Source organism: Rhinolophus hipposideros (assembly GCF_964194185.1).
Source record: "Rhinolophus hipposideros genome assembly, chromosome: 21".
Lineage (NCBI taxonomy): Eukaryota > Metazoa > Chordata > Mammalia > Chiroptera > Rhinolophidae > Rhinolophus > Rhinolophus hipposideros.
Genome location: NC_138067.1, coordinates 43,151,909 through 43,168,507, shown reverse-complemented (window position 1 = coordinate 43,168,507; position 16,599 = coordinate 43,151,909). Strand labels below are relative to the sequence as shown.

General features: G+C 37.6%; 1 protein-coding gene across 1 annotated transcript; it reads left to right on the top strand.

Moving 5' to 3' along the window:
* Positions 1-1,317: 1,317 nt before the first annotated feature.
* SULT2A1 (sulfotransferase family 2A member 1) lies at positions 1,318-16,115 on the top strand (the record flags this gene model as incomplete). Its single annotated transcript, XM_081031297.1, has 6 exons — positions 1,318-1,453; positions 2,738-2,946; positions 4,939-5,065; positions 11,170-11,264; positions 12,671-12,851; positions 16,003-16,115. The coding sequence occupies 6 exons, from the start codon at positions 1,318-1,320 to the stop codon at positions 16,113-16,115; spliced, it is 861 nt and encodes a 286-aa protein (XP_080887423.1).
* Positions 16,116-16,599: the final 484 nt, after the last annotated feature.

Below are 16,599 nucleotides of genomic sequence, written 5' to 3'. Positions count from 1 at the left end.
CAAAGAATTCTTATATACAATTTACACAGATTCACCAATGATAACATTTTGCAATATCTGCTAAATCATTTTCTCTCTCATATATATTAACTTTTTACTTAACCACTTGAGAGTAAGTTGCAGTATATATTCAAAACTTCAGTATATATTCTCTAAGAACAAAGACATTTCCTATATATCCACAGTAAAATTATAAAAATTGGGGAATTTAGCATTGATGCAATACCGTTACCTAATAGACATTGCATATTCAATGTGGCCAATTGTCCCAATAATATAATGATAGCACTTTTTTGTGGTCTAAGATCTAATCTAGGATTTAGTTTACATGTTCCTTTAATCTGGAACATACCCTCAGCATTTTTTGTTTGTTTGTTTTTTCTTTCTTCATGGCAATTTGAATAGTACTAGAGAATCATTTTGTAGAATATCCCTCAATTGGAGTTTATAGAGTGTGTTCTTATTAATACATTGAGTCCTAGAGTTCATGTTTTAAATATGCCCACATAGAAAGGGGGAGGGAGGAGAATAAATTTACAGCAGAGAAGTCTGACAAACATTATCTCAGCCAGACAATCAAGGTCAACATCAACAGTGATATGTCATGTTGATAATAAGGACCCTTGAAATATTATGATGATAATGATATTTTACCTCTGTAATCTTCTCCCCTCCCAAAAGCCATAAACCAAGTCTAACTACGATAAAGAAAACATCTAACAAACCCTAACAGAGGGACTTCTCCAAAATACCTGACCAGGACTCCTGAAAACTGTCGAGGTCGTAAAAAACCAGGAAAGTCTGAGAAACTGTCACAGCCAAGAGGAGACATAATGTCACAATGTGTGTGGTCTCCTGGATGGGATCTGAAACAGAAAAATGACATTAGGTATATAAGGAAATCTGAATAAAGTAGGAACTATGGGAACTCGTTATACTACCTTCGCAATTTTTCTACACATCTAAAATTGTTCTGAAAAAAATCAAGCTTACAAACAATATTTTTTAATTCACCCACATTTCTACATTGTTGGCTTGTTATCGAATTCCTGGTTCCCTCCCATGAATTCAAACTCAGAATACCCCAAAATATTCTCTGAATGACTTCATGGTTGCTCAATATTATCAACCTTGTGATCATCTGTTAGTTACAATATCTACTTCTCTTTATCAGCAGGCAAACTCTTCCACAAACTGCAGGAGATTAATGATTGTTTTGACTTTACTATAAAAGCTTATCTCCTGGCAGCTGCCACAGCCTGCAACAGTGACTACAGCTGAAATTCTAACACCAGCTCTAACAAAGAGCTCACCATAATGTCAGATGGGTTTGTGTGGTTTGAAGGGATACCTTTTCCTGTTGTGGATTTCACACCTGAACACATGAGAGAAGTGCAGGAGAATTTTGTGTTTAAGGATGAAGATGTCTTAACACTGTCTTTCCCCAAATCAGGTAAGGGAGCAGGATCAAATACTGAGACACATTTCAGCTATGTCCCTTTTCCATTCAGTAGACAAATGAAGTGCTTTCTATATGCCAGAAAATGTGCAATGCTTTGGGGAACAGAGCTGTGCTGTAATACCATGTACTTTCAGAGGAAAGGATTCAGCTAGGCAGTTACACAGTAAGATAAATGTTCAGAGGGGGTAGTTGAAGGTATTGGGGAACCCATAGGAGCGAATCCTAAGGCAGATTCAGGTGCTTGTATGGAGAAGTGGAGGACGATGACTAATGAAGTCCTTATAGAAGAAACAGAAATAGGGAAAAAAAAAAACCAGGCAATTATGCAAGATGATGGATCTGTTAACTAGCTTGACTGTGGTAATCATTTCACCATGTATACATATATCAAATCTTCGCATTGTACGCCTTAAATATGTACAATTTTGATTTGTTAGTTGTATCTCAATGAAACTGGGGGCGATGAACAAAACACAACTATCACAGCCAAAAAAAAAAAAAAAGTAGAAAAAATAGCATCTAAACTGAGATGAAAAGAATGAATGTGAAATTCTTTAGTGCAAAAGGAATATTTTCCAGTAAAGGTATCAGCATGGACAATGGGCAGGAACTGGAAAAAGCCTGGAAAATTCAAGGGATTTTATGATGGGATGTGGATAATATTTCTGTGAGGGAAGGGGGAGTAGAGGGGCTGCAAATTGGCAACGACTAAGGCTGAAGGCATTGGAAGTGGTGTGGTAGTGAAAATCCAAGGATGATGGGAACGTCACAAGGATTTAGGCAAATAGCCAAAAGGTGGAAGTGATTCAAAAGTCCACTGACAGATGAATGGATAACCAAAATGTAGTCTACACATATAACGAAATATTATTCAGCCTTAAAAAGAAATGAAGTTCTGACACACGCTACCTCATGGATAAACTGTGGAGATGTCAAGCTCAGTGAAATAAGCCACTTACAGAAGGACAAATACTGTATAATTCCACCTAAATAAGGTATCTAGAATAACCAAACTCTAAAACAGAAAGTGGAATGGTGGTTGTCAAAGACTGGAAGGAGGGCAAAATGGAGAGTTGTTGTTTACTGGGTACAGAGTTTCAGTGTTGCAAAATGAAAAAGTTCTGGAGATTGATTGCATGACAGTGTGAATATGCGTAACACTGCTGAACTGTATACTTGAAAATGGTTAAGAAGGTATATTTTATGTTATATTTTATCACAATATATTAAAAAGTCAGATTGAAAAATGAGCGGCCATTTTCCTTCTTTATCCAGGAACGAACTGGTTGATTGAAATTCTCTCCCTGATTTACTCCAAGGGAGATCCCAAGTGGGTCCAATCTGTCCCCATTTGGGAACGCTCACCCTGGTTGGAGACTATGTATGGATATAAATCCCTAAAGGATAAGGAAGGGCCACGATTCATCACCTCCCACGTTCCCATCCACCTCTTCCCCAAGTCTATCTTCAAGTCCAAGTCCAAGGTCAGTGCATGATGGTCAAAATATGTTTGATCAATGCTTTTCACATATTCATGTGCCGAGGAATCACCTGGAGACCTGGTTGAGATGCAGTCTCATTCAGCAGATCTGGGGTGGGGCCTGACATTCTGCATTTGGTGATGCCCCAGTCCACACTTGAGTACAAGGGTGTAGACCATTGCACAGGTTATACGACCCAGATGTACACCAGGGGTAAAGCCAGCATCTTCGAAATCCACGTTTTAAACCCAAGCAGAAATTATAACTGTGTTACATACTAGATAACCCCCTTTTGTTGCTCTAAAAAATAATTTGCCAATCTTAATGAAATGAATGTCTCCTTCCACTTAGGTAGAAGCACCAGACATAAAGTTAGCTGTTTGGGAAGCAGCAAATTCATAAGTCTATGTCTGAATTCAGAGCCATTGCTCTGGCAGCATGGCTCGTTTTACTAACCACTATGTCTTTCTCTGTATAGCTGCCTATTGAGTTTAGCAGCCACATGAATCCCTCACCAGAAGGGACCATGGATATCCAGGACCTAGCACATCTCAGATCGTTTCTAGAAACACACTGTTCTGGAAAGTGCTGATTGGTTTGTGAATTTTTTTTAAATGTTTTTTTTTTTTGCTTAAATTAGATTGTAAAGCTTGGAAAAATATTCTCCTCTCTGGGAAATTTCACAAGGCGTCATGGCACATGAAGTTTTTTTTTTTTAACCCATTACTTCCCCAAGCTTAGTTATAATTATATAGTTATAACTTAGTTATAATACATGTGTCTTCTCGGTGTTAAATCCTCGCATGGAAAAATTGAGGCCTAGAGAGAGGCATGGCCGGGAATCACGTCACAAAAAAAACCAGTTGGGGTAGAATCCAAAATATAATTCAGATATTCAAATGCCAAATGTTCTTTTTTTTTTCCAGTTTCCGGTGTATAAAACAATGTAATAGTTAGACATTTCACCCCTCACAAAGTGATAACCACCGTCCCCCAATCTATTGCCCCTGTGGTATTGTATATATCTATTACAATTCCATTGACTCTATTCCCTATGCTCTACTCCACATCCTGTGACTATATATATATTAAATTATAGTTGACAGACAATATTATTCAGCTTCAGCTTCAGATGCACAGAGCAGTGGTCAGGCATCTACACCGTCCATAAGGTAGTCTCCCTAATAAGACAAGTGCCCATCTGACACCCTACAAAATCTTTACAATATTATTGATTATATTCCTCAAACTGTCTTTCATAGCCCTGTGGCAATATTGTCGTTACCAATTTATGCTGTCTAATCCCTTCCCCTTCTCCCTCATCCCCACCCCCCTCCCATCAAATGCCAAGTTCTTACACATGTGTGTCTGTGTGTGTGCACTAATCCGGACTATTAGCTTGCCGAATCTCTACATATGTACATGACTGGGTAGCTACCTTCCAGATCCAGATTTAGAACATTTCCACTCCCCCTGAAAATACCCTCGTGGGCCTCCCCAGTCAATGCCCACCCACAGAGGTGACCATGGCGCTGCCTTCAAACTCTGTAGATTAGTTTTGCTTGTTCTTAAACATCATCTGAATAGACTCACGCCATCCAAACGTCTGTGCATATCTATGAATATAGCACGAATTATTAATCCCTTCTCCTATTATTAATCTATAAATGATAGAACATAAATATAATACCACTCACCCTTTAAAATCTTCTGGTTGCTTCCCATCGTGAGGAGACTATAATATTCCAGAGGGAAGGGACAATGCTTTCCTCTTCCATTGTTATATTCTTAGTATTACCCCCTATGACTGCCTCACAGGAACTTTAAAATACATACTTTTGATTAATAAATGCAATAACTAACTTATTAATTAAAAGAATTCATTCCAATTTAATAGGTATTTTTCTAGGAATTGGATTTTTTCTCCATTTGTATAAAGATCAGGAAGCATGGGAAGTTGTACTGGTTTTTCACTCTCCCATTTTTCTCTTTAAGGTGATTTATCTCATCAGAAATCCCAGAGATATTCTCGTGTCAGGTTATTTTTTCTGGATTATTTCAAATTTTGTTAAGAAACCAGAGTCAATGGAACAGTATTTTGAATGGTTCATCCAAGGAAATGGTGAGTGAATGGCACCTATGGCAGCTGGGAATGTCAGAGTCCTTTCCCAGACTTCATCTGACCCCAACCTGACATCGCTACATCTCACTAACCTGTGGGTGTAAGGTTCAATCACCACTGGAACCCTAACTTTCTAATTCCACACACTGTCTCGCTGAGCAGCAGGATTCCAGCCAACCTTCCAGTTTGCCCCATCATAAACCATCCCAGCTATGCTCGGCATCTCCAGGGCCTAACACAGAAAACTCGTATTCTTCTCATCTACTCTCCTACTTTGTGGCTTTTTGAAAGTCAGAATTTCATTGGCCTCTTGGACAACACCATCTTGATTTTCCACTATTATTTGTATGCGTCCTTCTAAGACTCCCTTTATCCTCTGGTCCTATCTGTCTCAAAAATGCATACATTACCCTAGGATCTCTATACTTTTTAAAATTTTTTAAATATTATTTTCTATTAATCAGGTGTACAACATAGTGGTCAGACATTTATACAATTTAAGAAGTGATCTCCTGACTAGTCTAGTACCCGCCTGGCACTGTACATAGTTATTACCATGTCATTGACTATATTCCCTATGCTTTCCATCCCCGTGACTATTTTGTAACTACCAATTTGTACTTCTTAATCCCTTCACCTTTCTCACCCTGTCCCCCAACCCCCACTGCCATCTATTACCCCGATAAATCTATACTTTCAATTATGTAGAATTTCTAGGCTTTCTCAGATACTTGAAATTTCACAATTTTTCCCAAAACTATATGATGAGTCCCATATTTCAGCTGTGATGTCTCCCTTACCTCAAACCTGTTTCTCTAAATCTATGGACACCTGTACTGCAGAGAAAACCATAGATACCTCTAATTCAGTATGTTCAAAATTGAACATCTTGCCTCCCATAACCTAAACTGCCCCCTATCTATTTTATTAAATAAATAGAACCACCTCCTCATCCAAGTGCAAGCATGATACTGACGTTTCACACGTGTTATCTTTTCCCCATCCCATTTCCCCACGCCCCTCACCACTTTTCTTTATCTAAATCCCACATTTATTTAAAATAATTTTTTTCAGTTACAGTTGACATACAATATTATGATAGTTTCAAGGGTACAACATAGTGACAAGACATTTATATAATTTACAAAGTGTTCACCCAGTAAGTCTCGTACCCATCTGACACCATGCATAGTTATTACCATATTATTACTATGTTCCCTAGGCTGTGCTTTCCATCTCTGTGACTGCTTTTATAACTGGAAATTTGCACGTCTTAGTCCCTTCCCCTTTTTCACCCATCCCCCCAACTGCCCTCCCGTCTGGCAGCCATCAAAATGTTCTCTGTGTCTATGAATTTGTTTGTTTTGTTTGTTCATTTCTTTTGTTTTTTAGATTCCACATATAATTGAAATCATATAGTATTTGTCTTTCTCTGTCTGACTTATTTCACTTAGCATCATACCCTCTAGGTCCAACCATGTTGTCACAATTGGCAAAATTTCACTCTTTTTATGGCCGAGTAATATTCATTCCATTGTTTATATGTACCACATCTTCTTTCCCCATTCGTCTATTGATGGGAACTTAGGTTGCATCCATATTTGGCTATTGTAAATAATGCTGCAGTGACAACAGAGATGCATGTGTCATTTCAATTAGTGTTTTGGGATTCTCCAGATACATGAACCCGAAATGGAATTGCTGGGTCCTTCTTTGTCATTTGTTACAGCTTTTTTTTTTGGGGGGGGGGTCGTTTTGTTTGTTTGTTTGTTTTAAGGAGGGCACAGCTCACAGGGGCCCATGCGGGGATCGAACCAGCAACCTTGGTGTTATCACCACTACGCTCTAACCAACTGAGCTAATTGGCCACCCCATACAGCCTTTGTTTTAAAGTCTATTTTGTCTGATAAAAGTATTTCTATCCCAGCTTTTTTCTTTTCATTTGCGTGAAATGTCTTTTTCCACCCCTTTACTTTCAGTCTGTGTCTTTCGATCTGAAGTGTAAATTCTACAACCTCGATTAACATCTTCATTCTGGTCTCAGTTAAAATGACTCTGCATTTAGGGAAGTCTTCCTTTTCCACACCATATAAAATACCACCCCTCCCATCTCTCTAGTCTTATCTTATTTTCCCCTTAGTACTTATCACCAATGAGCATGTATTGTAATTATTTGTTTATTCCGTGTGTCTCCCCACTAAAATGTAAGCTCTGTGAGTTGTTCATTGTTGACCCCAGGTCCTAATGTGGTGCTTGCCACGCAGTGATCAGCTAATACACCTTGGTTAATAAATAGTTAGGGCAGGCCCGGTGGCTCAGGTGGTTGGAGCGCCGATGCCTCAGGTGCCATGAGCAGCCGGAGCTCAATGTGAGCTGCCCCGCCAGAGTACGGGGTAAGGGGGAAAAAATAATAATAATGAATATTTATTTGCGTCCCCTCCCATTGGTGCTTTATCAACCAGAGCCACTGTTACTTCCCACCTAGATGAACGTAATACACTTGTTGGGGTCCTCACCTGCATGTTCTTTGGCCCTTCCAGGCTATGCTGCAATCATCTGTTATATGTACACAAGTACACAGTCCCTGGATTGTTTGCCCTCAGCGTAAAGTTCAATCTTCAAAGCCTACAGTCACATTTCTTATTGAGCTGATCCTGGCTGAACGCGTCAGCCCTATCTCCTGCTTTGCTTCAGTTTACTCTTTTAGAAAAAAAAAAAAAGGCAACAGTGAAAACCCTATGGTGGAAGCCCAGATGTGAAGAGAACAGCCCCCTCATCAATGCTATGTATTTGATCTTGCCAGTTGGTATAAAAAGTAATCTGAATTGTGTGTCAGCTGTCAAGAAAGCCCAATCGATAGTGGTGGGTGATGAAGACATATCCTGGAAACCTCATAAAATCATAACATAAAATCGTGTTTATCTCCACCTTAAAACTCACACACCAGTCTATCTTTCCAGTTGAGAACCAAAATCTTTATTTTTTTTTTCAACTTAATATCAATCTCCTGAGTTCTCTGCAGCCCAGCAGAAGGTTGATTCAAACCTGTTCCCCCATACAAATGAAGAGATCTTCAGAATTTAAGTGCCAGGGAATATTGTCCCTGCTCTGGACTCTGCATCTTAGAGCAAAACTCTGAATCATATATGATGAAAACTCCTTAGGGGGTCCCCTGTTCTGAATACATTTCCTCCGGAGCAAAGTAAGGAGTCTATAGGACTCCTGGAGCTTGCACCTGTTTCATCACCCATGCTCTGGGAAATTCAACCCTAGAATTCTCTATGCAGAAGACCCCAGACACGCTTTGATGGCCATGTCCCCCCTCCTAAGGCAGATCACACCAGCAGCATGAGCACTGCTGGGTTAGGTTTGGCCAGGGGGAGAATCAAAGGAATGAACTGTAATTGCTGTTTGCAAGCATCACTGAAATCATTAGTTTTTAAGTCAGGTGCTGCTGCCAACATTTTGTAAGTCCAAAGTTAGAAAGTAAACGAGGTGGTTCAAGTTTAGGGCTATTGGGAACAATGCCTCTCTGGTACATGTGTGCGTGACCTTCTTTCTGGCTTATAAACCTGAGTGTAGAACTGCTAAGGCATAGTAAATATGAATTTTCAATTTTAAAAGATAGTAAACTGTTTTCCAAAGTGATTGCATCAATTTATATTCCCACAAATAGCATATGAGAGCACCTGTTACACCATATCCTCAGTAACACTTGTTATTGTCGGTAATTTTATGATTATCATTATAGTAATTTTACAGAATAATTAGTGAAGAAATGGCATATTTTATTTAGTTTATCTCTTCATTTATAGATATGCCTCTTTGTTTATCCCTTTCCTTATCTAAAGCTTTTTAAATGCCTTACTTGGTCTTTTATGTTTTGTGGGGGGTTTTTAATGAAAAGCTTACTACTGTTTTTAGCTGCATTTCATTTCTTAGACTCATGACATCTTTAAATTACATTTTCCAGTTATTTGTGCCTGATTTGGAGGAATGTAACTGATTTTGAATGTTGATTAGGGAATCACCAAACTAAATGAACTCTCTTCTTAATTGTAATTGTTTCCCTATAGGTTCTCTTTGATTTTCTATGAAGTATAACCTTCAAGTTAATGACTATTATCTTAATTTTTAATATATATATATATATATATATGTATATATATATATATATATATATATATATATATATATATATATATAGTCTTTATTTTTTTCATCTCATTGGCCAGGAGTCTGGGACATTATTGAATAGAAGTACACCCCATGGTATAAAATCTTTTCATGTCCTCTTATATTCAGATTGCTAATGTTTTGTTAAAGATTTTTGTGTCTGTATCCATCAGGGATATTGGTCTGTAGTTTACAGTGTCCTTATCTGGCGTTGGTATCTGGGTTATGCTGGCCTCATAAAATCATTTTGGGAAAGTTTTCGCCTGTTCAATTTTTTTTGAAGTTTGAGAAGGATTGGTATAATTCTTCTTTTAATGTTTCGTAGATTTCAACAGGAAACCATGAGACCCTGGGCTTTTCTTTGTTGGAAGATATTTGATTACTGATTCAGTCTTCTTACTTGTTATTGGACTATTCAGATTTTCTATTTCTTCCTGATTCAGTCTTGGTAGGTTTTACATTTCTAGGAATGTATCCATTTCCTCTAGGTGTGTGATTGTTCATCATAGCTTCTTATGAGCCTTTGTATTTCTGCGGCATCTGTTGTAATGTCTCCTCTTTCATTTATTTATTTAAGTCTGCTCTGTTTTTTTTTTCTTAGTCTAGCTAAACATTTATCAGTTTTATTTATCTTTTTTTTAAAAATACCTCTTATTTTTGTTAATCTATTCTAATGTTTTCTCCTCTCTCTCTCTTTTTTTGTCTGCTCTGGTCTTTGTTATTTTCTCCCTTCTAACTTTGAGTTTTGCTTGTTCTTCTCTTTCTAGTTCCTTGAAGTGTAAGGTTGGGTTATTAATTTGAGATCTTCTTTTTCTTAATGTAGGCATTTATCACTATAAACTTGCCTCTTAGAACTGCTTTTGCTGCATCCCACAAGTTTTGATATGTTGTGCTTCCATTTTTTGTTTGTTCCAAGATTTTTTTAAAGTTCCCTTTTTTTTCTTCTTTGGCCCACTGGTTGTTGCTTTCTCCTGGATTCACTTTATTTATTCATGTAGTATAACTTAAAATAGTTCTCTTATAACAAAAGCGGTAAATTCCCTTGATATTTTGCCTGAAAACATCTTCATTTTATGTTCATTCTTGAATGATAATTTAACTGGATAGAATTCTTAGTTCATAGTTTCCCACTATACTTTGGAGTTAAGAAGGGCTTGGTCATGGTAGACAGATGTTAAAAAGCATAAAATAGTTAAGATGTGGAAGATGGAGTGAGAATATTTACCTCCTATGAAGATAATATAAAATATAAGGTAAATCTGTTTTCAAGGAAACATGCTTGAGAATTTCCTGCATTGATGATATCTCAGTTTGAAGAACCACACCTAGCCTTACAAAGAATTATTACAAATAAATCGTCACCTAGTCTCTAGGAAAACTATAGTAGAAAAAAAGGAAAGAAAATCTTAAACCAGAAAAAAAAAAAAGGCAGGTAATTTCTAAAGGAACAATAATTACAATAGCAACAATGAAGGCAAGAAGACAGAAAAATATCTTCAAGGGATATGGGAGTGACCTATCAATGAAAAAATATAAATGCTGAACAGATTGGGGGCAGCAAGAATATCTTTTCTCACCTGAAACTAATAAATAAATAAATAAATAAATAAATAAATAAATAAATAATAAGCATATACACAATTCCTTAAGCCACATGGCTCTCTGACAGGATCCCCTTAGAGATCCTTGAGAACTGGGTACAGAGCCTGCTGTAAATAAACTAGGCTCATTACAAGGTAAATGCATGATGTTGGATAATAATTTTCAATCTCTACTCTCATTCATTCAGCAAAGAGTTATGATAGTTCTAAGTGTGCCAGACATTGTGCTAGCAATTGTGCCCACAAGAGTGAACATAATAGATGAGTTCCTGCTTTCAGAGTTTGTAATCCACCCACTCTTTCTGCCCTCCACCCCCACCCATGCAGTGGCATTCGGATCATGGTTTGACCACATTCGTGGCTGGACGTCCATGAAAGGGAAGGAGAACTTCCTGATACTGAGTTACGAAGAGCTAAAACAGGTAACTATTGTTCTTATCATTAGCACACACCCTCTCACCACCATCTTCATCCCTCTAACTTCCCTCCATTCCTCTGAGTCTCTATTCCACCTTCTCAATCAAAGTTTTGCCTTGTGAGGGGTCATTAGGAGTGAAAACAGCAACTTGATCTTCACTGTGCTGCTTCTGGTTGGCACTCCCAAGCTCCATGCTTTTTTATGTTTTCCCTTCATGTGTTCTTCTTTCTTTCATTTTACACCATCTTAAGAGCTTTTTCATGCACTGAAACAAGGCACAATGGCTTATATTCACATTGGCAACTGATTCTAAAATTTCTAGAGATAGGACACATGATGCTGATGATAACCTCATGGTGGGAGGGGACTGAGGAAGAAGATGGGACCGAGTAATTGATTAACAAAAGGAAAAAGAAGTCGTGAAATCAATCTGTGTAATTATTCTGACAGGCCAAGGACTGGACAGACCAGTGATGGACAAGAAAAGTTGTCAGAAGATGCTCAAAACCATTAAGGGTGATTAAGCCATTGAAAGAAGGACTTTACCTATTAGTGGTATCTTGGAGAAAAGAGAAAAGAACATAAACAGGCTTTTGCTTCTATCTCAGAATTACTTCCTACGATCTTCCTCTGGCTACTTTGCTCCAATCCTCTGTGGTTCTACATGAATTTCATTTTTACCCAGAAGTCTTTTGCAATGCGTTTAGCTGCACCAGGTACACGTTCCCATACTTTGCTGTAATTAGGCTTTCAAGCCACAAAATGGATTTATTGTAGTAGTTCTACAGTCGTGTGTTTTCTTGTTAGATTATGGAATAAAGAAAAATTTTAAAGCATGGTACCTATAAAAGGAAGATTCTACAGTTCAAAGCAAAGTGTTTCTGGTTATAAAATCCATTTCCTTATAATAATCTCCCAGGGTCATGCGCCAAGAACTAACTACTGAGATAATATATATAAAAAGATATTGTAAAACTCAACGTGTGATTCAAATGTTAGTTATGAAAAACAGTATTACTATTGGATGGCACAACCAGGATTTGAAATAAATCCCTTAAATCTTTGTCACGTTCTCCCTGAACCTCTCCTTGCTTAATCCTCATCGTAACTGCCTAAAAGCCTTCTAAAAAGTCTCTTTAGAAAATAATATTCTACTATTAAGGTCTCCTGAATTCAGCCACCCTGGGAAATCTTTGTTGGTCCTTGCATCTTTGACATACTTGTATTTGTGCTCTTTCTTCTTTACTGTCTTCCCTTTCTTCCTCCTAGTCACGTCCAGCTCAACGCATCTTATTTCAGCACTGTTCCTCTCTTTCTCTCCCCGCTCCTCCTTCTCCTCATTTTGCCATTTCCTCCTCCTTTTCTATATACTTTCTTTCATATCTTCTTCCTTGCTTTTTCTTCTTCTAGGATACAAGAAGTGCTGTACAGAAGCTCTGCCAATTCCTGGGCAAGAAATTAGAACCAGAAGAACTGAACTCAGTCCTCAAGAACAGCTCCTTCCAGGTCATGAAAGAAAACAAGATGTCCAATTATACCCTATTGCGTGGTTGGCTTCTAGATCCAAATAATGGATCGTTTTTGAGAAAAGGTAAAAGAAAATGATCCAGCTTCAGAATGTATCAGAATCTGAGGGCATTCTTGTGCTTACAGTAGGCCTCTAGCAGTTGGAACCGGGGAGTGTTTGAACTTATCAACTTCACTATCAACTTCCTCATCACCCCTTTGCGAACTTCTGACATGCCCTTCAGAGAGTCAATTTTCATAGCCCTGATGTGGGCTGCAGGCACCTGGAGAAACTAGATTAGAGCTGGAATGGTCATCTGACTTAATACGAGGTCATTCAGATTCTCTCTCCTCCAAATTTGGCATGGAGGACACCCACTCTATAAGCAGTAACCAGGTGAATTCACTACCCCTGCCAACCTGCCAGCTGTGATTTACCTGGGAAGTGAGGACAGGAGTGGGGGTGGTCATGTTGGTGCTATCCCACTGGTGATTTAGCATAAACAACTATCCTGAACAAAGAAATATATAAACAATGACTCAAAAGGGAAAGAGGGGAGACTTTTCACTTAGCTGAGAAACTGCCTTGCTATCAGACATTGTAAGGGCCCCATGGTGAAAGAGTAATCATGTCCATATCTTTGAGCTCAAGATGAATGAAGAATGGGATGCATGGAATAGCAGGAGTGCATTTTCCCAGAACCCTATAGTTCAAGTATATCCAGAGTGGAAGAAAGAGCCATGGAAGAAAGGAAATAAATAATTCAAAAGACCTTGAGTGAGGGCTGCCACCCAGCGAACAGGGGCTGGGGGCCACCACCCCAATGGTCCAAGAGGTCAGAGCATCAAGACAAAGGGGTTAATTCTCGATCCTTTAAGCCTAGGTGGGTTACTAAACTTATCATGATCACCTAGCAAGGTATATAAAAGTCAAATCATTGTGTTGTGTACCTGAAATATAATATATGCCAATCATACTTTAATATAAAACATTTTAATCTAATGGAATTTGCCCTGCTAGGGTTTGGATTTGCTTGGGACCCATGATCTCTTTCTTTCTGATTTCTTCCTTTTGGAGTGAGAGTATCTGCCCTATGTCTTTCATACCATTGTATTTTGGAAATAAATCACTTGTTTGGTTTCACAGGCTTGTCTGCACAGAAACGTTCTCTCACCTGATGTTTAATAGGGGACAGCCTGTTGAATTTACAGAGATTCTGGTACCTCAAGACCTCACACTGGCTTACTAAAAGTCAAGTGTGTTGTACACCTGAAACTAATATAAAATAATATTGAATGTCAACTATAATTTAAAAAAATAGTCATCGGGATATATAGTGTAGCATAGGGAATATAGTCAATAACAATCTAATAACTATGTACAGTGTCACATAGGTAATAGACTTATTGGGGTTGTTACTTTGTGAGGTGTATAAATGTCTGATCACTATGTTGTTTTAATTTTCCACTGTTTGTATCTACCACATTTCCTTTATCCACTCATCTGCCAAACAATTCCCAGAGTAGATCATATGTTAGTCCAAATAATAATTGTTATTATTATTATAATTATATATAAATATATATTATATTATATTATAATAATAACTAATAAAAATAAGTAAATAATAAATAAAAGTCAGGTGTGTTATGGAGGATACATGAGCATAAGAAATAAATTATGGGGAGGGGGGTGGTAGATGAGGGTAAAGGGGATCAAATATATGGTGATGGAAGGAGAACTGACTCTGGGTGGTCACACACAATGGGATTTATAGATGATGTAATACAGAATTGTGCACCTGAAATCTATGTAACTTTGCTAACAATTGTCACCCCGATAAACATTAATAAAAAAAAGAAATCAATTATGAAAATTGTTCTAATAATGAAGATAATGATGAGCATGAGAGTAACATGGGTGTTTATAGGGCACCAATTATTTATTAGACGTTCTGTTACATTATTTCTATGCATGGAAGTTAAGCATATAAATTTATATGTAATTATGTATTATTCAGTTATATATTAATTTATGTATTGATTTAGTTAGCATAATACTTAAGTATTAATTTATATGATACATAAAATAAAAACATAACTGTATAATTCAGAATATGGTTTCTGGTAGTAGCATCTTTGGCTTGAAATCTACATCTATCACTTTCTAACTGTGTAGTTTCTCCAATCTCTTTTTCCTCTTCTGTAAAAGGAGATAATGATAGCACATCCCTCATTCTTGTAGTCATCTTTTCAATGGACATTTGAGTACATACTATGTGTCTATGACTCTGAAACACGAAGTCTTTGGCAATTTAAAAGGAAAACTTTGTGACTTTCTAAAACATATATTGGAGATACATGCCATACAGACACACACACACACAAAGGACAAGAAATATAGCATATCATACGTGATAAGTAAAGTACAGCAAGGATGGGGATTTACAGTTCTAAATTAGATTGTGGGTGGGACACAAGCTCATTGAAAAGACTGCATTGGAATAAAGGCTTGAAAGAGGCCAGCGAACTACATGGATGTATCTGAGAGAACAGCACAAAGCAAGAGGGATGTGAAGTGAAAATAGTCTGAGAAACATGTTTCAGGCAGAATCAGAAGACTCAATGAAATGGAGTTGAGTGAACAAATGCATGGTCAGAGGAGATGGGATCAGAGAAATGACAGGGGACCAAATCACCTGGAGCCGGGTAGAAGCCATAAGAACATTCACGAGTGAAACCAGAAGTCCTTGGAGAATTTGAGCAGGAAGTGACATGATCTGGCTTAGGTTCTTAAGGAATCAAGATGGCTGACATGCTCAGAATAACTTACAATGGAGAAAGATATAAAAAAAAAAAAAAAAAAAACCAGAGAGACTAATCAGAAGTCTAATACAATAATCTAGGTAAGAAACGATGTTGGCTTGGACCAAAGTGATAGAGACAGATGTGGTGAGAAGTGGACAGATTCTGGATGTAGCAGAACATAGAGCTGCATTATTGCTAATAGATTGTATCCACGACGGGTTGGGAGAGAAGAGAATATAGGAAATCATTTCCAGGCAGATGGAAGTGTAAATGGGTATCAAGGCTCACCGATGAGCTGTTGGTCGTCCTGCTATATTAGCTACAATTTCCAGTCAAGTGGACAGAAGGAACAGATCCAGGAGGAGATGTGTTGGGGTCTTGAGACTTACCTCTAGATCTGATGTGTGTTTCTATTTTATGTTTGTCAGGCATTTCTGGAGACTGGAAAAATCACTTCACGGTGGCCCAAGCTGAAGTCTTTGATAAAATATTCCAGGAGAAGACGGCAGATCTTCCTCAAGAGCTGTTCCCATGGGAATAATGTTCAAAAACTTTTAGGTCTCAGAGACAAATATTTGTTCTCCTGTCTGTGTTTATGTAAATGATGGATGGTAATTGTATAAAACCTGTTATTTCATTTTGGAGCCTTGAATTATCAAATCTTTGCATCTTGATGACTTGATTTTTGAAAATTACCAGGGCATCTCTAATTCACTTCATGGCATCCCAAATTTTAAAAAATATTTGTAACATTTCATATGTACAGAATGATACAGAAACAATATAAATATGACCCAAGGCTATGTCAAATTTCTTTTTTACAAAAATGAGAAATAAAAGTACAAAAGCAGTTAAGGTCCTTTTCTTTCCATTGCCTGTGTCTTCACAATATGATTATTCTGACCTTGCAGTACATAATTTCCAACCTAGCATTATTCCCTTACTATGTGGTGTTTGACTATACTCATAAACAATATATGGTATTTATGGAGGCGTTTAAAACTTAGATAAATGGCATACTGTAT